The sequence below is a fragment of the Clupea harengus genome, chromosome 15, assembly GCF_900700415.2.
Source record: "Clupea harengus chromosome 15, Ch_v2.0.2, whole genome shotgun sequence".
Lineage (NCBI taxonomy): Eukaryota > Metazoa > Chordata > Actinopteri > Clupeiformes > Clupeidae > Clupea > Clupea harengus.
The window spans coordinates 12,567,742-12,589,769 of record NC_045166.1 but is presented as its reverse complement, the minus strand read 5'-3'; the positions used below and the strand labels follow the sequence as shown (position 1 = coordinate 12,589,769).

Here is a 22,028-nt window from a genome sequence, read left to right as displayed (position 1 = left end):
ACTAGTGTCTTAAACAAGGCTATGGCTTGAAATTATACAGTATTTCATTATCGAAGGTAAAAACAGAATCAGAAGCAGAATACAGGTGCCCATTCTAACCTTGACAGCTGAAAACCCCCACACCCACCCTTAGTGTTCTCAGAGATCACATGATTGACAATCAGTTTATTGATTTACCAGAATTGATAGGTGTGAGGACTGTATAACAAGAAGTAGCTGAATCTTCATAATTAATGGTTATATCTTTAATCCAAGATCATAATACAATCCTTGTGTAATAATAACAACCCACCTTACAAGTTCTTGTGAAAATACAGAAACAAACTTAAAAGTTTACACGAAAACATGATCTATTGGTAGTATTTCTGTTCCACAGTGTAATATACACTAATACAGCCCATCCCAGCTGAAGACTGGAATGTAACAATCCTGTTTTTAGTTCAGTAGCTAATATGCTGCACAGGTTATCTCCTAGGGACCTGGGATGGATGCCCTATTACCTTCCTAGAGGGCTTGCTTTTCCAAGAACTGAAACTTCAGAAGGCAAAGCACCTGTGGCAAAGGTCAACGCAAGGTCACCAACTTGAGTGGTGACCAGTGTCCCCAAGGATTGTTGTCAAGTTTTGCTGACATTTCCAGCAAGAGTTTAAAGTAATTTAAATATTGAAGTATGATGTTACATGGTTATACATTGGGGATTATAGGAGTCAACATTCCTGGCCTTATAGTAGCCCTACACAGACTGCAGCCTGAGGTTTTCTAGGGCCAGCGTGTTCCGAAGTCGTACGTCCTCACTGATTGGGTACAGGAGAAGAATCATCAGTCCCGTCACAATGAAAGCCACAGGTGCTGCACCAATCAGAAGCTTCAGTGTGTATGCCACTGGAGGGGGTTGCCGACATGCTCCTGTGTCATAGCCCGCAAACCTGTCGTCATGGGGACAAAACATTTGGTCAAACGTGAGCACAACAGTCAGAATCACCTTCATAATTTTTTAAGGGAACACATTAACAATGTACCAAAGGCAAGCAATGGTGCGTGTCTTAATGCAAAACACAATTCATGTGTCATAGTATATTACCATTAGATATGGATGAACCTAACACAGGGCACGATTTATTGTACAATTTTAATGTTAATAATGTTAATGCAAAGTTAACGCAGAGTTCAGAAGGGGAAAATCACTGACTCACTCCAAACAAAGTGTTGAGACTCCGAGTGAAATTCCGGCAGCAAACTTGGTGAAGAACACGTAGAAGGAGTAGAAGATGGCCTCGTGTCCCTTGGAGAAAGGGTTCGCCAGCCTAAAGTCATCCACCACATCAGGAAGCATTGACCTGGACCACCGCAAAGACCACAGACAAGAAATCCCCTGTCATCACTTACAGCTCTAGCCATGGCAACAGTGAACACAGTCCAGAAAGCTCTATCAAACACTGGTTGCAACAGTAACGTGTATCAAATCATGTCATGTGCTTAATGTATATAGCCAGTCCCCATTACACCAAGGGGAGCCCCTTCCTTCCCAAAATAAATACCCCACATCCTTTTATCCCTGTCATTTGTGAGGTAGGGGAGTTATTAGTGCCGTGGTTGAGGAGCAGAGACAGAAGCATTAGGGCAGATAAACACAGAGATGGAGCTCCCTGCAGAGTTCTATACAGCTCTTCCCCTTCATGTGCATGACATCACTGGCACGTCTGAGTGGGGCACGATGCTAATGACAATGTTACTATAGCCATTACATGCATGACTGGCAGCATGGCCGTAACCAGTAGGAAGCTACCTACAGGCTTGATTCAAATTACAGTTTCTCCTAACTTGGCCTTTGACTTCTGCCATCAAATTTTAATGTTTTTGTGGGAGGGTTGAAGGGGAGGGGGATGGGGTGGGGATTGGGCAGCATGTGTTCTTTTGGGCAGGTGTTTGGCGGTTACCATGGCAACAGCAGTGAGGCGGCGACACTGAGGCCAGACGAGACGGCCACCACATAAGCCACGACCAGGTTTGGAATGAAGACCAGCATGACGGTGAAGGGCATGATCCACTGTAAAAGAAAGACAACTACACATGAGGATATGTTGAGTAATTATATGTCTGTCAACTGTGATTTAGGGCCTTGGATGAACATATAAATCTCTCCAAGTGAAATGTCCCTCAGAGAAGTACATGTAAAACCAGTATTGTCCACAGCAGGGCGACACTGCCTAAGCAATGTTGTTTTACTGCAATGATACAGAGTGGTTTTGGGACCTATCAGGGGTCTGCAGTTTAAGAGACACAAAGCCCACACATAACCAAGAATACAAAATATAAAACCTAACTTAATAAAAAATGAACTGGAATTGAGCTATACATCTTATTTAAAAAAAATGTGAAACATCCTTTTTAACATCCTTTTCAATTTTTTTTTTTATAATATGGCAAAATAGAAACAGTGGAAACAGTATTCCCCATTGAATCTACATATTTTAACCAGACCCTTTATTCTTATGTCACAACTGTGTAAACACGGTACCTGTCTGAACATATTGTTTATCAGTGTCTCTGTCCCAGACAGAGATGTGATGATGTGTTAAATGTTGCATGTTTATGCTGTCATCAATCTCAGTTCCCATGTCCACATGAGGCTGGGCTGGGACAAGCTGCTGGGTTCCCCACAGTCAACACCACCAGAAGAACTTAAAAGCCAGTCGCCGTGCTTACCGTGATACCACAGAAAGCTGCCATCTTCTTGCCAAACCTCTCAAGGAACCACTGCCAAAACGGGATGCTCACCACAGCCGAGACCTAGAGGAGGCAAAGCGACAGAGATCTTTTTAGGGAAAAATTGCGATTGAGATGTGTTTAGTTCCTGTTTGCTCTGTTCTGCCCCTCAGCACCTTGAGAGCCGTGTTCGGTAGTGTAACGTAAGACGGGTCCACTGACTCTCTCTTCCATCAACCCCGGGCCTCATGAGGTCAATGTCCAGTAATAGCAGATCAATACACTCGACCAGGCCATGACGATAAGTAGTAGGCTAGCTGAACACGTTTGTAGAGAACCGTTTCTTAAGATAGACCAGATAGGCTGCTGCACTCTTTGTCCTGATATTTTGGAATGTGTACGGTACATCTGTATATAGGGTTTTGAGAATGAATTCTGTGCATACATATGTGCACCACAACTCATCATCGTGACTTAAACAATCATATTGATCTCTACTTTATTAACCCTATTAAAATTCATTAACCATATTCAGAGTGTTTTTCATTGTCACCAACATTATCGATTACACTCACTGTATAATAAAACCGCTATAGTCATCATATCAGTGCAGTCAGTGATGGGTAACATACCTATGTATAAATAGGGATTTGTATTCATAGAGTGATATATATATATATATATTATATTATATTCTCACCAGAATGGTCAGAACAATGTTCTGGAAGTGATCTCGCAGGTCCACAGCGTAAGTGCAGAAGAGGACAAAATTACTCTGCACCAGCTGCAAATGAAACACACGATCAGAAACTCACACACAAATGAACACGTGTTAATGCTATCCTGTCATAGTGAGAACTTCATAGTAATAACAATCCCTTTGAGGTGTCAGGATAAATATCAGCTGCAAAAGTGAAGCTGGAAGATATTTATTTTTTTGTCCTTTTTTGTTCTGACAAACTAGACAGTCTTTGTGGGCTGGAAGAAAGCTTTTGGGTTTGAGAAATGCTACTTTCAAGCACACTCAAAAAAGCAATGTGTCTGCCGCTGATCAACTATAACTACTCTGGATCTCAGCATAGAGAGAGAGAGAAAGGAGAGGGAGTGTGAGATGGTGTGACAAACGGACAGAGAGGGAGAGGGAGAGGGAGAGGGGCAGAGCTAGGCAGATGCTGAGAGAGAGAGAGGGAGGCTGAGAGACACTGAAAGAGAGAGAGAGAGAGGGAGTGAGGCTGAGAGACACTGAAAGAGAGAGAGAGAGAGAGAGGGAGGCTGAGAGACACTGAAAGAGAGAGAGAGAGAGGGAGTGAGGCTGAGAGACACTGAAAGAGCGAGAGAGAGAGAGAGGGAGGGAGGCTGAGAGACACTGAAAGAGCGAGAGAGGCTGAGAGACACTGAAAGAGCGAGAGAGAGAGAGAGGGAGGGTGGCTGAGAGGCACTGAAAGAGCGAGAGAGAGGGAGGGAGGCTGAGAGACACTGTCTTACCTGGATGGCCACAGATATGAAGAGGAAGGCTGCTGTTAGCGTGAGGTAGGGCCCATGGCGCATCACCAGCACAAAGCCCCTATAGAAGGATATCTGTTTCTCAGTCTTCGGTGCATAAGGATCTACAATGTACCGTAATTGTAGGTATTTAGTGAGGAAATTTATCACAGATCATTCAAAACATTCAATACAGTCAAAACAGGCCTACTACTCCCCTTACATCAAAGTACTTTTCACAATACAGTGATATTAGTTCAATTTGGATACGTTTTATACAATATCCTCATCATTATGGGTAATGTTATGTAACCTTTATGTGACGTCTTGTGAGGCTTAATGTCAGTGTGCACTTGTGTGTGTGTGTAGACCTTGCAGAAGACAGAAGTGTCCTTGGGAGTTACTGTTACTTGCGTAATGGGATTATTGTGAAACATGAGTATGCAGTAAAGGTACACACACATACACACACAGACAGACACACACAAGTCCACTGCGCATGAACTAAAGCTAATTTAATAGCAGTGAGCAAAATCCTAAGCGCAAACACGGGTGGGTCAGCGCAATGCTCCCATACACCACGCGATAGCTTTAGTTCATAAGCACACACTTTTATTGTCACTTGTTGCCTGTCAATTAAATTAGGGCCCAGAGACTCACCATCTTTCTCTTTAACTCCCAGGAACATCACCACAGTGCAGATCAGAAATATCCCACCAATCACTCCTGCTGCGATCATGTAGACCTCTTTCTGTGAAGGAGGAAGAAGACCAACGTCCAACACCTTCTTTAGACAAAGGGCTCAAAGGAAGCTCATGTCTTTATTATACCAGTATATAATCCATCACACCATCTTTTTTTCCTATCTTATTTCAAATGCCATGCCGTCGTTGATGGGGAGGAAGGATGCCAAAATTGGAACTGTCCCCAAAGAAAGAGGAACCTTTCGCTTGACTTCAGATCACCCCCCTCACCCCACTCTCCCCTCCAGCCCTCCAGCCATCCCCATAACAGGAACTGCACTTCCCTAAACAACCTCCGGCTTGTTTGCTGTTTTTTTATCCACAGGCCTGAAGCTGCAGACTCCTCGTTATTTATTCAGATCAAACGTTAGCCCGGCCGACGTTTCCGACAGGGTTCGGTCGCGGGCGACCAGGAGGGCACACCCAAACAACACCCCCCTCACCACCACCACCACCCCCATCCTTCAACTCGCCTCCTGCTCCGGCTCTCTGCCGCAGCGGAATGTGGCAGTGCCCGGGCTCACAGCAGAGGGCCGTGGCCTAGTGGGGAGCGGCAGCAGCCGGTGGTGGACTGGGTTTGCCTGGCTCCAAATAGCTGTGGCTGGTGGCTCGGCTCCCACGACCGCGTTTCATCTGTTTCAACTTCCTCCCGACTGCATTCACACACACACACACACACACACACACACACACACACACACACAAAGATACACATACATACACATAAACACACACACTCACACACATACACACACAGACAAACTAACAAATGTCCACACAAGGATACACACACAAACACACACACACACACACACACACACACAAGTGGGATCAGGGCTGAGGCTTTACCTTCCCATGCTACAGGAACTGGGAGTTTTTCTGGGGTTGTTTTAGGAGCCAAACATCAACCCCCAAAAACCAAGTGGACCTCTGATGGCTTCAGGCACGCTGGCCTTGGGTGTAAGGTGCACATGCATCCCAACACACCCTGTTCTACCTCGTTACTGAACTTCGACACAATTTATGTTTGCGTTTGAGTTTATATGGCTAGACTGTGTGTAAACATACTGTGGACATTCCCACACTCTTTTAATGCTTATGAGCCATGAAAATAGGCACACAGGTGTCAGTACACAATGCCATTAAGGCAGGGAAACTAGGAACTGTAAACATAGCAAACAAGCAAGGATGTTTCAAGTGCTGTGACATGACATCATATTCACTCATAAAACTCCTTAACAAGATTAGACCGCGTATTCAGATGTTGACAATTCTGAAAACCAGAAATCTAAAAAACTGAAAGCAAAAAATTAAAAAAAGGGTTGAAGATAAGACCATTAACAGGCAGAACATGGAAGGAGAGGAGGAGCAATTTACTTTGAGTGCTCAGAGCTTTCACAGGCTTAAGGTGACCTTGTCATTCAGCATACCCCAGAGAATAGAGGTTTCTGAATGTAGAAGGTTGGGCACATAACGGCTGACATCCGGCCCTGATTCGGCACTAATCTGGCCCTGATCTGTTCCAGAGTCATCTGCGGCCTGAGTGGTTGTCACGGTGACACGTACCGCATGAGACAGGAAATCCTGTGAGAGCGCCAGGCTCCTGACGACCTCGGCACCGCTGCTGTTGCCCAGGTGATTGGCGGACAGGTTGTGATGCAGGCAGTGCTTCAGCGTGTGGGCACTTGCCACGATCTGACCCTGGATGGCAGCGCCAACGAGAGTGCCCAGAACCTCTGCCGTCATGCCTGTGGAGAAAACACAATGGAGTCAAACTGCTGACTGTAGGTAGGAATTAAGCCCAAATTCGTAAAAATTAGAGCGGCCATTTGCTCAAATTGGAGCCAAGTTCTACATAGTGCGTGCATTTTGGAGCGTGCGTAGTAAAGAGAATATTCTTTTCAGGTCATGTTGTAGTTCCAGGTCTCTTGTGAAGTCCATGCCTTTTACAGTAATTGAGTCAAACACTGTGAGACATTTGTGTGTAAATGTCTCCAAACCTACTGTCTCAGCCCTGTGACACCATAAATCTGCATAGCCACTGCGGCAGTGTATGTGGTGTAAATAAGGGGTGCGTATGGTGGAGACGTACGGTAGGCCGTGGCAGTGTATGTGGTGTAAATAATGGGTGTGTATGGTGGAGACGTACGGTAGGCCGTGGCAGAGTCCCTCTCCCTCTGGTCGGTACTGAGGAACATGGTGAGGGCAGAGTAAGGCACGTGGAAGCACTGTGGGGAACAGGAGAGGAGAAAGAGCAGAAAGAAGAACATTGAACAATTTCTACTGCATAAGAATATCAGTTTGATTGTATTAGGACCTAGACTTCCATTGCAACAAGACTCTGTTTCCCAACAGTACCAGAACATCCCAACAGAGAATAGGCCTATTCATCATTTGATGATGATCCTAGCACCAACACTGTTGGCCCAAATACTCCAACTTACAGATTTAAAAGGGCTGTAAAATGTCAAATGAAAAAAGCGGAGCAAGGGTTAGGGCAAGGAAAAGAGGAACCGAAAAGAACAAATAAACGTGGCATAAAATAAGCGGACACAGTTTACAACTCAGGGGCGTTGTTTCCCTCATGCCTGCCAGCGTGTGTTTTTCTTTCTGCTTCCCTCTCCTTCTTCATAAACATTTTATTTTTGGACTACTTCTGGAGCGTCATCAATATTAATCGCCTCAGGTTCCGTTCCGGCCAATGAGCAATCGCCTCATTTGGCCTACGAACGCCACCTTGCCCAGCGAACTGGCGAGCGATTCTCCGTCTTTCTCCACTTTGTAATTTACACAACAACCATGTCAGCGTTGTGGCCAACCGATCGTGCCAGAGGACTACAAAAATAAATGGTCGAGGGAAAAGCCTTGCCCAGTCTTTCCCTTTGTGCCATAATGCGAAGGCATGTCATTTGCGAGGCCTCGTTGCAACGCTATTTATGTCAGTGTAACCATGTCCAGTTTCGGAAGCAGCGCTGTTGCTACGTCAAAGGAAACAATATTTCCTGAGACATGACAAGTGGGCAACATTACCCCTGAGTTTGTTCCCTCCTCTTGTTTTTATTGACAGAGGCACACAACATTAAAATGGGCTGACAGCTGTTGTTTCCCAACCTCGCTGGTATAAGACAATGGCCCAAGCTAAAACAGGCAACTAGCATTTAGCCAATCTGCTGGCGAGGCTCACCATATACTTATCAAGCAGTTACACTGACTTATCATTATAGTGCAGCATACTGTGGCTAGCATGGGGCTCTCTGCTGTCTTTCACATGCCAGTGGGGTTTTGAGAGCACTAGCAGTGGGGAGAGACTCCAGCCAGACCTTAGTGATGGTGCAAAACAAAGATAAATCTCAGCCCGACCGCATTAAAAGAGGACCGACTGTAAGGTATTTTGATTCACTGACGTAACTTTAGTATAAGTGAGTTGTGGCCCCCAAAATGCTCTCCTATCCCCTGGTGGTCTGGCTGTGGCTGCAGTAGATGGGATCCATGCAGAAATGTCTGCTTATCTCCCCTCTTCCTGTTGACTAAAGGAGCCTTTATCTACAAAGAGCAAATTGCTGTTCCTGAGGGGCTGTTGGTAGTTTGCTTTATTGGTTGTTTCAGTGAATTGAGGAAGAGTCAAAAACACAGTAGACAAGTGGCAAAGATAGCCAGGTTTGTTGGAAGATCCCGTGCATATATGCGCAAACACTATCTCCAGGGGAATCAGACAGGACAGATAAGTCTTCTATCTCCGAGGAAAACAGAGAGGGAACTTTCATTTTCTCACCAGTTAAAATACACTGAAAACACTTTAATTAAATGATACGCTGCCACAGGTATGATGTGAACCCAACTCAGGAAGGGGGGGGGGGGGGGCAGCCTTAACAGAAGTTGACATTGGAATGAACCCACCCTGTTAATGACAGTTCTTTATACGAAATGCAGTTTAGTGCAATTTAGTGCGAATGCATAGATTAACTCCAATTCTGAATTAGATGAATTGCTTTAGGACTTGAATATGAATATGAATATATAACTTGTGAACTGTGGGAAACAAAAGGGGGAGGAAAACATACTTGGGAATGTTACACAACAAGAAAAGACAGACTGCTCATTAACTCTGAGGGGGTATCAGCTTACCGCGATGAGGGTCTGGTAGAGGCAGTAGAAGCCTAGATACCACATGAACTTGCTGTTTGCGAAGGGCGGGACGAACCAGAGATAGAAGTAGGACACCACCACAAAGGGAGTGCACCCCACCATCCTGAAACATGAGAGGGACCATCAAGTCTCAGCCCATAGACACTTTCCATCTTACATTTGCATCATATTTAAAGTAAAACTGTAATTATTTATTCAGTTCTCTTGTCTTTATCGTTGTATGTAATTACCTTTTTTTAATGTTTTGTTGAGTGTAATCTATGTCTGTGTATATGTGTTTTGGCACAGTGCTTTTATTTTAATTTTTATTTCTTTTATTTTCATCATCATCAACACATTCTTTTCCTTGTTGTTTCTACTTCTATGTTTAGTACTAAAAAATCTTAATAGGCCAAATAGGCCAAAAACCTATTGGAATTGAATTGAATTGAATTGAATTGAATTGAATTGAATTGAATTGAATTGAATTGAAGTGATCGATCATTCCTCCCCACTATTTGGTCGCACTTGCAAGCAGAGCTAAATGACGTGGATATCTATGCAGCTGACATGACAAGACGCAGCAGAAAGAGAGACAACAAATTTGGTCTTTTGAGACGACAGTGATGTGTGCTGTCTATCTGAGGACGAACTGTCCCGGGGTTTCTGCGGACATGACAGCAAACCCTGAGCGTAATCCTCTAAACCACAGGATCGCTCCTAACACCAACGGCCTTCAGGCACACAGGGATGCGGTAGCCTATGTGTCTCCACTGGGTGGATTCATGCATCTTTGCGCATCTTTTCAGGGAGTGGGAGAGGATGCTGCTCCTATGTATAATGCAACCCACTGCTGACACAAGCCCTGTGTGTGCTGGGATGGGGAGAGGGCCAGTTGCATGGCTGAAGTGTAATGGAGGAGGTCTGTGGTGGTGTGACCGCTGGTGAAGCTGACTACTCAAAGAGGAGACAATCCACGATGACTAATTTATCACCACTGAAAAGCTGTTCAGCGAGTGACTTCAGGCCTGTCGCCACACACACACGCATGTGTGTGCGTGCGCACACACACACACCACCACCGCCGTAGAATTCCACAAAGGCTGTGGAGGAAGGCTAGCCCCATGTATGAATCAGAGAAATTTCCCAGAACTCTAAAATCTCTAAAACCGTGGTGGAGCATGTACGTCATTCGCTAAACACACTTGTTTGTGTTTTTTCCCAAGCTCAAAAGCATCATCACTTATTATAGCCCTGCTGTTGTTCAGCGAAATCTTCCCATAACGCAACACTGCTGTTAAATGACATATCCCATGATGCCCCACTGGTATACTTGCAGGACGGCAAAACAAATCCTGTGAGGATCAGCACTCCTCTTTCAAAACTGTGATGGTGACATTTAGTCAGAATCTCAATTTCTTTGTCTACTCGTCACAGATCACCTGAAGGGGGCTGAAGAGATCTGGTTAAAAGGTCACGCTTTCCGGGGGCACTGTGGCGCAAGCAGTAGCCCCGACCATATACGGGCTTGAACGCCCACGGCGACACGTGTTCGAATCCGCCTCGCGGTCACTCCCCACTTCTTCTCTTCATCTCATTTCCTGTCCAAACCTTCTCTGTCCTATCTGATTAAAGCCCAAAAAACTAAATCTTTAAAAGAAAAAAAAGGTCACGCTTTCCTAACTGACCTCATCCAGCTTTAAAGGTACTGTAGCCATCCAGACTGAACCCCGGTCCTATCATTCATTTCCCCTGGGGTTATGATGGGAGTGTGTGTGTGTGTGGGAGTGTGTGGGGGTGTGGGGGTGAGATAAAACAACAGAGGGAAGCAAAGGACAAAAGCAGAAAGGGAAAGAGAAAGGAAAGGAGAGAAAGAGAGATGTAGCGGCCAATTCTGGCACTGTCCAGGTCCCCCGGTTGCACTGCGAGCCATGCCTGTGATTGTCCAGCCATACAAAAGGTACCAATGCAGAGGGGGTGACACAGAGAGAAACACTAACAGAGAGAGAGAGAGGGAGAGAGAAAGAGAGTGGTGGGGCTGTTTGAATGGCCTGGTTCGAATGTTCTGTAAGATGGCTCACAGGATGTGATGCAATGCCTATAAAAAGAGACCAAAGCCCCCACCTCACTGACACCCCCACCCCCAACCACCCAACCACAAACACAAACACAGAGATACCAGCAACCTCCCAGCCCCCCTACCCCCCCCCCCCCCCCCCCCCCCCCCCCCCCCCCCAAACACCAACCTTCCATCAAGAGTTTCTAGAATTGAACCTATCTGTTTAGAGGTCTACCCTGTCAGCAGATCACTGATAAAAAACAAGTCTATGCATAATGCTACCTTCTGCTTGTAAAATCTATTGACGAGGGAACTGGAAAAGGTAGCACAGACTCCAACAAATGGAAATCATCCAAAGCCCGGCTGAGTATTTAGCCTCACAGTTTGTTTGTTTAACAAGTACATTTAAATTCATTAAGTCATTAAACGTGGCTTCTAATTAACATTTACATGTGAGCGCTTTTACTCCTATGTAATTTGTATTAAATTGCACACAGGCTACTAAAAATATCAACCTATCATTTCAAATGTTTTTAAACCTAACCTAAAAAACGGTTGTTGAAATGTCGTTAAAATGTTGTTAAAACCTAACATGTTACTTTGTTTGCCATAAATAAATAACCTAAATAACACAGAACACAGTTGGGACTTTCCCCCTTAAGACGGAGAATGAGAACAGCCCTCTATGAGATTAGCCTGGTGTGTTATCTACACCTTCCTGAGATAGTGCAAAGGGACACTATGACAACAAACCCATGGCATTCCCACAGGAATGAGGCAGACATGATCAAACAAGATGCCCAGGACATGAAACGCTTAACAACTTCCTCTCTCCGCGAGTGTGATGTAATGCCCTATAAGAGTGTACATTCTCGGTGGGCCTGGCTCCATACTGGAACAGATGAGATGTTACGAAGTGTGTGTTACAAAGCTAGTGAGTGCTATAAACATCCCTTAGTCATCCATGTTAAATATTTTGGGTAGGTTGTATGCAGTTTTATGAAAGTAACTGTGTGCCATAGATTAAGGATGAGAGGCATATTATTGCTGCATATGAGGCTTAAGAACTGCTTCTTTTTGTCCAAGTAACCTGAGGATTGGTTCAGCTTTCAGATAGCCTGAATGCATTTTAAGTATTTGTGTCTTTGTATGAAGTTCGGATTCATCTTTTGGCTGGGTTACGTATGCAATTTTATGGAAGTAATTGTATCTTAATCGTAAGGATTTGTTCATCTTTTCATATCGGCTGCATTCCCTTCAATTCAAATATTATATTGTAAATTGTATCTTGTATTAAGGGTTTGGTACATTTTTTATGGGGGAAAAAGGTGGGACTTTTTACTCACCATGGCATCAAGCGTCCAATTTTAGTCCATCTGCTTTTAGTGATGAAGAAGCCAACGACGGGATCCGTGAAGGCACCCCAGGCCTTGCCGATGAAGAGGACCATGGAGGCCTGGAAAGGGTTTATCTGCAGGTGACAGAAGGTCGGTCACCAACCCCCAGAGGAAGCCATTGAACAGATAACAGACAAAGCCAGTTCCCCTCGAGAGAGATTAAATGGATAATTCATCAATTTCTACTTTAACAATTATAGAACCCCAACTGATAATTAGATTCTTAAAGAAATGCCTCAGGATGAATAGATGACATACAGAGAGAATTCTAGGTGATGCAGATAGAATTCTGAGCTGTTACCTGGGCAACGTCCAGCAGGAAGATCTGCAGGAAGAATGCAGTGGCACTTCCTGCGACCTGATTGGGTGCTCCTCCGATGGCGAAACATATCTTACTGCTGAGCGAGAGCTTCTGTTCCACTGTGGTCTATGAGAAAACAGAACCTTGTCAATAATGACATTCATTATTATGATTTCGGGTATGTAGGCAGTCACTCAATATGTACACATATAAGACTATATAACTTATATATACATATATAAGACTTCAATCAATTATCTCAAAAGCATGAAGAGAGCTTGATAGATCTGTCAAAAAAGGTTAGATGAAGGTTGCGTTTTTGCATGAAGTCACAAAATTACAAGTCTCTGATGTTAATTAACCACTGGAGATATAATTACAGATCTGGAAAAACAGAAGAAATAATTGAGATTCCTTGATAGGTTTTGATCATTCAAAGATGTGTGACAAAGATGACTGAAGAAGATACGGTTTCACTTTGGCCTTTAAGATCAAGCTTGTGAGAGACCTCAGCACAGGCACTCAAACCCACAAATTACTGGAAGATGAAGGAGAAGGTTTTTGGCGGACGTCTGTCGAGACGCCACAGTTCTGATGCTCACGGCTCTGTTAACTCAGCAATAATAAATCAAGGGGGTTACATCAAAGTCCGTTACTTCACAGAGATCCTTCTAGAACTCTCCAGGCATGTTAATGACTACCCCGTGGGTGTTCTTAAGATGATATGAACATCATCTGTCTTTATGCTTTGTGAAAGTTGCCGTTAACCCACCCCGATCCCCCTCAACGGCACCACCCTCCACACCCACTTCAGACTCCCCCACCCCACCCTTAAAATGAGTGACCGTTCGATGGCAATACCTTATCATCAGACCCCTCCCCCCACCATTTAGCCATTATAAAAGGGCTGTTCTCCTGGTGGGGCCGACAGTGTTGTTGATGTGTGAGATAGACTACCGGATCAGAGAGAGAGAGGCCTCTGGTTGCGCTGGGTTTAGGCTGTGGTTATCAGGGAGACACAGAGGAACACACACACACACACACACACACACACACACACACACACACACAAAAACACACATAATTTGGTCTCACCCACCATTGGAAAAAGCCTAGGCGGAGGCCATTCCCAGTTCCTGTCAGCAATGTCCTGTTTGCCATCTTATGTGTGTTATTCAGGTGTATAAATGAAGTGCATCTATTTGTGTTTTCCGTATAATAAATGCTATTCACACACTAAAGAGCTGCCTAACCTATGTCTGGGAAGGCATTTCTGTGGATACGTATGAGTAAATTTGGTATTTGGTGGTTGTGTTGTGGTGTGTGTGTGTGTGTGTGTGTGTGTGTGTGTGTGTGTGTGTGTGTGTGTGTGTGTGTGTGTGTGTGTGTGTGTGTGTGTGTGTGTGTGTGTGTGTGTGTGTGTGTGTGTGTGTGTGTGTGTGTGTGTGTGTGTGTGTGTGTGTGTGTGTAGAGGGAGAAAGTGTTTATATGGGGGTAGTCATTACACATTAAAGAACACCCTAACCACCCCTCTGGAAGCCCTTCTACTTATGACAGGCCACAGACAGCGAGAGACAGACATGCACTAAAATCCAACACACACACACACACACACACACACACACACACACACAGAGGCACGGTAAACCTCCAGCCTTCTCCCTTCATCTCCCAATAAATAAGCACATCTTCTCATCCATTCGCTTCCACTGCATTGAAAAGCTGTAGCCTCTCTCTCTCTCTGTATTTCCTCTTTCTCTTTCTCTTTCTCTCCCTCTCTCTCTCTCTCTCTCTCTCTCTCTCTCCCTCTCTGGAGACCCAACCTCTTAAACCACCCTTCAGGGCTTTTCAGGCTGAGCTCTCAGAACTCCAGGGGTAACCACCACTAAGGCCACTGTGTGCTGCTCCATCCCTTTCTTCAAAAGAAACTGTAATTAACTGGTTGATTTTCTTTTTTCTTTTTTTCATTTCCCTCCTTTTTTTCTTTTCTTTCACTGTTTCCCTCCTCATCCACTCATAAAAAATGAATGGTTTCAACATTTACAATTACCAGGAGGTTTCCATGTAATCGTTTAAAATATGGGGAATTGCTTTGGTGGCCGTTCAAAGAGCGAGATAGAGAGACAGAGAGAGGGAGAGAGAGAAAGAGAGAGAGAGAGAGAGAAACAGATAAAACAGAGAGAAAGTGATAGAGCAACGAGGGCAAAAGAGAGAGAGAGAGAAAGAGAAAGCTACACACTCAAGTCAGGTTTTACTCCCTCACCACTCTTGAATGCCAAACTTATTAAATGGCCAAGGGTAAATCAGAGGACCTAGAGCAGTTCTTCCAGTGGCACACAGAACACACTGAGATGCTAAAATGGCTGCGACGGCTACAGCCTTGCCTTGCTCGAGTCTCTGGAATGCTGCTGTGTTTACCTCCAGCTACACTCTGGCACAGACACAGGTGTGCTCACTGTGAATTCTTTGTTTGTCGTGGGTACCGCACGTTCAAAGATTTGGGAGATAAAAAATCTCAGCGAAAGTCAATTTAATTAATTTTGTTTACATGGCACTTTGAGCGGCATAACTGTCTTAAGGTGGTTTACTTTTATATTATACTTAAGTTGCTTAATATAGTTAGGTGCTGTCTTGTTAAAAAATGACCGGTAAGAAATGATAGTAGACAGTAAGGACCTATTTCAGTTCAGATATTGGCCTCAGATGCTTTTCTCAGATTCTTATTCTGACCTTTTTACATCCTTATGTTTTAGATGGCAGTAGCATTTTAGAAACGTTCTATTACCTTCACCATTTTCAAGCAGGAAGTATTGATGACTAAAACAACGAGCTTTGCAGTGCTCGATAATCAAAGTGAGTATCTATCAGTTATTTGTATTTTCTAGCATGAGACGTCAAGATGACAGCAACATTGTCTTGACATTTTTGGATAATACTGAGGCATTGCATTAGTCTGTCCCAAAGCATTTCTGCAGTGCTTGATAGATTACACAAGCATGCTAATATCAGCACAAGTCAAGAAAAAGAAGGGTACTTCCCTTCTCACCAGATAAGAGTCGACCAGACTCTTATCACAGGAGACATAAACAGGATATCCTCTGGTGACTGGGCAGCCATTATTGAGTCTACTGTGCTACATAGCGCACAGTGTAGCTAAGCTCCCACAGCATGGAGGCCATTATTGAGCCCACTGTGCTACATAGCGCCCAGTGGAGCCAAGCTCCCACAACATGGGCGTGGTTAGACTGCACAGCTCCTCCACTTCATATTCTGTAAATATCTTTAATATTTAATTTTTTGAAAATATTTTTTACTTTTTACTTTTTATATTTTTTATATATTTTATATATTGTTTTCCTTATGTTCTGTAGTACTTATTATGATTTTATGTTTATTGTTTGCACCAATATGTCAAAGCAAATCCTGGTAGGCGTAAACTTACTTGGCAATAAAAACTATTCTGATCTGTTTCTGATTCTGATTATGAGAAACCTAAAACTCAACGGGTCCCCATTCCGTTCACGATGGCTATGAAACACACACACACACACACACACACACACACACACACACACACACACACACACACACACACACACACAGACACACACACACACACAAACAAGCACCCTGACTGTGACAGTTTGGGTATTTCGATGAAACCCCAAAACAGGAGGCTCGCCGACCACCTTGGAGGCGTGGAAGTCCACATCAGTCAACATTCAGGCAATGCCTTGATTTGTCCCACTCCGATGAATGTTTTAACTTTAACATTGCCGTTGTCTCTCTCAGCAGATTGCTATGTGCGCACACAGGCTGGGGGACAAATCTGGTTAGATAAAATGATAAGCAGTTTAAAGGTTTATCATAAGCAGGATTTGTCCTTGCTGTTTTTTCATTTGATGTCACAGAATGACTTCAGCCAACCCTGTTATGTAAATTCATGCACATAATGTTCCCATCAAAAAGCCTCACAGTGAATATCTTAAATCATAGAATACCCAGTATGCTATTAATATCAGGGGTTAAACTTAATGTGTCATGAAAAGGTGCAGAAATAAAAGAAAGCGGCACTTGCAATCCCAGATGTTTCCACTTAGTGGACATACAGTGAAACAGATTAGGAAACAGAAGTCTAATGCAGTCTTAAGAGATTAAAACCGCACAAACACTGACGTGCCAACACACCAACCAGCATGGCTCACCAGGCAGCATACCAGAGCACCAACTGGAAACCTCAGCAGCCCGCCGGGACAGGCTGAAGAGAAATCTCCAGAGAGCCGTTTATTTTTCACACTCTGTAAAACCCTAAAACACACACACACACACACTCCCTCATTAGTACAGCAACATCTACCGTCTCAGTGCCACTGGAACAGCCATCATCTCATCACTCTGATATGTCCCCTACCCTGCCTTACGGCTACTGTAGCATCCACCATCTGATTACCATTAGAAACAGTGAAACATCCTTTATCTCCTTACTACTGAATCATCCACCATCTGATCCATTAGAAACATTAGAAACATCCTTTATCTCCTCACTACTGCAGTATCTACTATCTTATCATGACATTACATCAACTATTTCATTACTGTTATGTAGACTAAAACTGTCTCTACTTTAATACGTCCACAATTTCATTAGTATCACTAACATTAGAAACATCTATTACGTCATCACTAGGGAAACATTTACCACCTTACCACAGCAAATCATCATCAATTATCAATCATCAATTATCAATAACATTATCAAATCCATCTGTCATAACACACGGTCACAGAGCCTCATCTCCCTTGATATCCCCCTTACAAAAACTAATATAGGTAAAATAGCTTTTAAGTTCTTTGCTTCCCATAAATGGAACACTGTTCAAGTGGAGTTGAAACTTACCAAGTATTTGTCTGTCAACCAATTTAAGAGCCTTTTAGATGCTAAGTATGTGCCTCAATGCTGTTGTTTTAAATGATTCTCTGACTTAATTATTTTTACTTTTATGTAATTTTTTTTTATACTTAATTTCTGAGTTGTTTAATGTGTTTTGTTTATTTATTTTGTCTGTTTTGTTTTGTTATGGTTTGTTTATTTATTGTTGTATGTATTATGTAGCCTCAATCAGGGCATTGCTGCAAAAGAGCCCTGTGCTCAGTCAATTCTCCCTGAATAAACAATGATGATGATGATTCACTGCTTCAAAACTACTGAAATGTCCTCCATAATTATCAGTGTTGAAGTATTCACATTACACATTACCATTGCAGGATTCATAATGTTAATTCAACTGTAATATTCACTGTCTCATCACTACTGCAACATCCTCCATCTCCTCATCGCTGAGACATCACCCCTCTAAATCCTACTGTCTTATTTAAACAGAATCAACCCGCTTCTGACTCTGTATGTGTTCTGAACACACACACACACACACACACACACACACACACACACACACACACACACATACACAGTCAGGGGGGCTGTTTGTGGGGGCTGTCCTTTTTTTAATAAATATGTGCACCCACCATGGATGCTGGTACCCCGGGCGACTTTATGTCATATACAGTAAGCGCAGTCACTGACTATCTAATGGTGCTAACAATCTAGGTATCCCTACTGAAACATCATCTCATCTCACCATTAGACAGTAACGTGTAGGTTTGAGCTCAGCTGAAATACCTGCCCCCAGCGATCCCATGCCCCTAGAGAGCCCTGCTGACGCTATCATGAGAAGACACACAATGACAGCAGGGGCATTAATGCATTCTCCATACATAATTAACATACACTAGCAACATATTCCCCTTGAATATCCCCTTGGCTTGGCATCCCAGGGCCAAAGAGTCTATAGAGCTTGACAGCTTCTCTGCCTTCTTAAGGTGCCCTGATGTGACTAGCGGGTGACAGTCACATTGCAGAGGTATACTGTTGGATAACATCCATCCAGAGAAAAACATTTTATCACTGTTGCCATCACATGTTTGCTCACGTTTAAAAAAAAAAAAAATTTGAGTGTGTGTGTGTGTGTGGTCCATCAGTTTAACAGTTTTATCTGCTATAAAAACATAAACACACACACACACACACACACACACACACACACACACACACACACACACACACACGCACACACACCATTGATGCCATGGGGCTATGAGGCAGGTTTGATGCTGAATTCTACTCTCATATCTTAACTATAGTCTGACACATCAGAGAACCACAGCTGAACACATTTTTCCAACTGTGCAACACAATTCATGACAGCTCCCACTGAAATCATCTATGTGGACAGGCTATTGACGATGACAGATGCCAATTCAATCAGCAAGGGTTAATCTTCTGAATGTCACTGACATCTTGTTTCAAGTCCCATGTTCCACAAATGTCACACAGGTTAATTGGGTTCGACCCTCAGTTTAAATTCCTACTGATGACAACTCTGTCTTTTCAAAATAGATTGAACCTATGTGGTTCAATCTGTGGTTCTCATTTATGCATTAAAGTAATTTATAGCCACACAGTATCATAGTCCAGGGAGGTAAATCCTGCACATCTAGTGATTCTAGTGACTCACACTCTTCCATACCCTGTTCATGTTATATGATTTGTTTATTCTTTTTACTGATACGCCTCAGTGTATTTGATCGCTGAGCATTGGAAGCCCCTGGGCAGTTACAGTGGAAAAGGCATCAATAAGCATTCTATTAAGTAAGCATTCCATTAAGTCAGCATTCCATTTATTCATTAAAACATACCATTCCACATATTTTCATAGGCAATGTTCCATCTGCCGTGCCACAACCAGACTCTTCTCATCTCACACATATACAGCGACATACTTGTGGTCGAGCTTTGTTATCTTTATTTCGGACAAGATTTCGTTTTTTTTCCAATACCGTTTTCTCTCAAAAAAAATACTCCACAGAAGTTAGTGTTCCATTTTCACATAAATCATCACAAAGGTGTTTTCCGCATTTACAGCTAAAATGGAACAATAATCTATCCGCCAGTGCAGTTTCACACAACATCCACTCACCAGTGCCATTTCCAACAGAAACAAATCCACACCATCCATACACAAACAAACAACAAAACAAACAACAAACAAACAAACAAATAGAAAACACTCTGGCTAGCTGGAATCTTACCTGGAGTGGGACTTTGGTGAAGGGGGTCTTGGGGTGCTGCAGCATGAGCTTGCCAGCCTGTGAGCTCTCAGCGGCCGCTCTCTCTCCCTTGGCCATGGTTCTGAGAGTGACAGGCAGGCAGACGGTAGTGGTGACTCTTCCCTCTTCCTCAGCCACAGCAGCGGCAGTGGCAGCAGCAGCAGCAGCAGCAGCAGTGGCAGACTTCTCCACCTCCATTCACATGCTGCCCTGAGGGTTCTGGCCTGGAGCCAGAGAGGGGAGGGCAAAGTCACACACACACATACAGTTACACAGAGAGAGATGGAGAGAGAGAGAGACACACACACACACACGCACACCCTTCTGTCACCTAAACATCTGCCACAAGCTCTCTCCCTCCTCTGGCAGATCTCTGAGGTCCCACTCAGCATGGCCATTAGTAAGCTACAATGATGCTTTTAGTTTGCTGCTTGCTACACTCGCAAATACCAAGGATGCATGCTTTGAGGTAAGGGTGAATCTCAGAGAAATGTCATGCACAAGGTCAAAAGAGCAAAACGTCAAAATATCAAGCAAATATCTGCAATAATGTAAAAAAAACAAAAAAAAAACAAGTACACTTATTTCCTATTCCTATTTAACGCAGAATTCACATATTTTATTTGCGCATACACACTCACAACCCAAAATGTTCTACGTTGTGAAATATTTACAATTTTATTTACTGTCAATATTTCGCGTAATAAACCAGTGTGGCGCGCGCGGAAGACTAACCTGGGTGATGGGAGAGGCTCACTGCCAGCGAACTGGGAGTTTGTCAGTCGGCGCGCTGCGGGCTCATTCCAGAAGAGCTAAAGGAGACTGCAGAGGCTGACGGTGCACATCCAATTGATTTTTTTATTTACACAGAAAAGGCAGAAAGTGCTCCTCCTAGAGGAAAATTGTCGGAACCCACAAAAGGGACATGAGAACGTTGACCTGACTAGACTACACTCAACCTGCGCAGAAGTTGCAGAGTCTGTGACTGCAACGGTAATCAGCGATTTTTCACAGCTTGTCTTTATTTACAGACGTTAAAATGACCCAAATGTCACTGAGAATGAGAAGAAACGGTTGAAAGGAGCTATAGGGACTAACTATAGCCTTGTTTTTGTCAGAACTTAATTCAGCGCGTGGGAGAGTGTACAACAATCGTTCATCACTTTCATGAAGACTTACAAGAATTTGGAGTGGGTATAAAATAAAAAAGACCACAGTCAGAAAACACCACGGAAAAAATGTATTCTTTTTGACACCCCATCCATTCCCACAAATAAATCTGCTCAGTTGGACCACCACATCTCCACCTGGTGACTGACACCGCTTCTCCCCCAGTCAGCGGCTTGCAGCTGACTCTGGGAGAGATGTGGGCCTGATTTGGCAGTGATCTGCCAGGTCAGGGGCATAACTCTTCCAGAATCAGCTCGGGCCCCTAAATTCCTAACATTCAGTTAGGGCGAATGTCTGTTATTACTTCTGAATAACCCGGTATCTGAAAGGCGACCATATGGGCTGCATTACGCGTGTCTCAGGTAGGCTATTGGTAAATCATGCGTGAAAATGAACTGCAACATGACCGGGCGGAGCATGTTCGTTAGGCACACGTTTCCATCTGGGAAGGGCCAATTCCATTCGTGCCATGTCTTATTAACTGTGAGGCCAAGGAAATGTATTCTGTGCGTCTAGGAGCATGTTCAAATGGCACAAAGCCAAGCCAGGCCACCGCTGGTCGGCTATGTAGGGTGGATCGAAGTAACGTTTTACAATTCCCCCCCCTGTCTTTTTTAACCATAAAGTGATGAATTGTTTCTTCAGCGTACTGCTATTGTGATCCTACTCGCAGACATGAAGCTATTTCGGCACGGCGCATTCATCAGCTCGAGAGAGCTTCTCCAGCGTCTGAACGACCAAATGTCTCCTCTGGAGTTTTAAATATTGAAGCTACTTAATGGTGTTCTTACCCTCTTCGCAGCAAGATATAAAATGGGCCGCATGGATATGGTTATTTAATGAACCTACCCTGTGTCAAGGACAAAGAGCACATTGTC

At 43.8% G+C, this 22,028-nt stretch overlaps 1 protein-coding gene across 1 annotated transcript; it reads right to left on the bottom strand.

Moving 5' to 3' along the window:
- Positions 1-230: 230 nt before the first annotated feature.
- mfsd2b (major facilitator superfamily domain containing 2B) lies at positions 231-21,988 on the bottom strand. The gene is made up of 14 exons (XM_031582016.2): positions 20,716-21,988; positions 19,963-20,204; positions 12,814-12,939; positions 12,462-12,586; positions 9,057-9,180; positions 7,081-7,159; positions 6,498-6,679; positions 4,849-4,939; positions 4,192-4,313; positions 3,407-3,490; positions 2,707-2,790; positions 1,938-2,047; positions 1,194-1,337; positions 231-926 (listed from the first exon to the last, which is right to left on the bottom strand). The coding sequence occupies exons 2-14, from the start codon at positions 20,176-20,178 to the stop codon at positions 734-736; spliced, it is 1,680 nt and encodes a 559-aa protein (XP_031437876.1). The 5' UTR covers positions 20,179-20,204; positions 20,716-21,988; the 3' UTR covers positions 231-733.
- Positions 21,989-22,028: the final 40 nt, after the last annotated feature.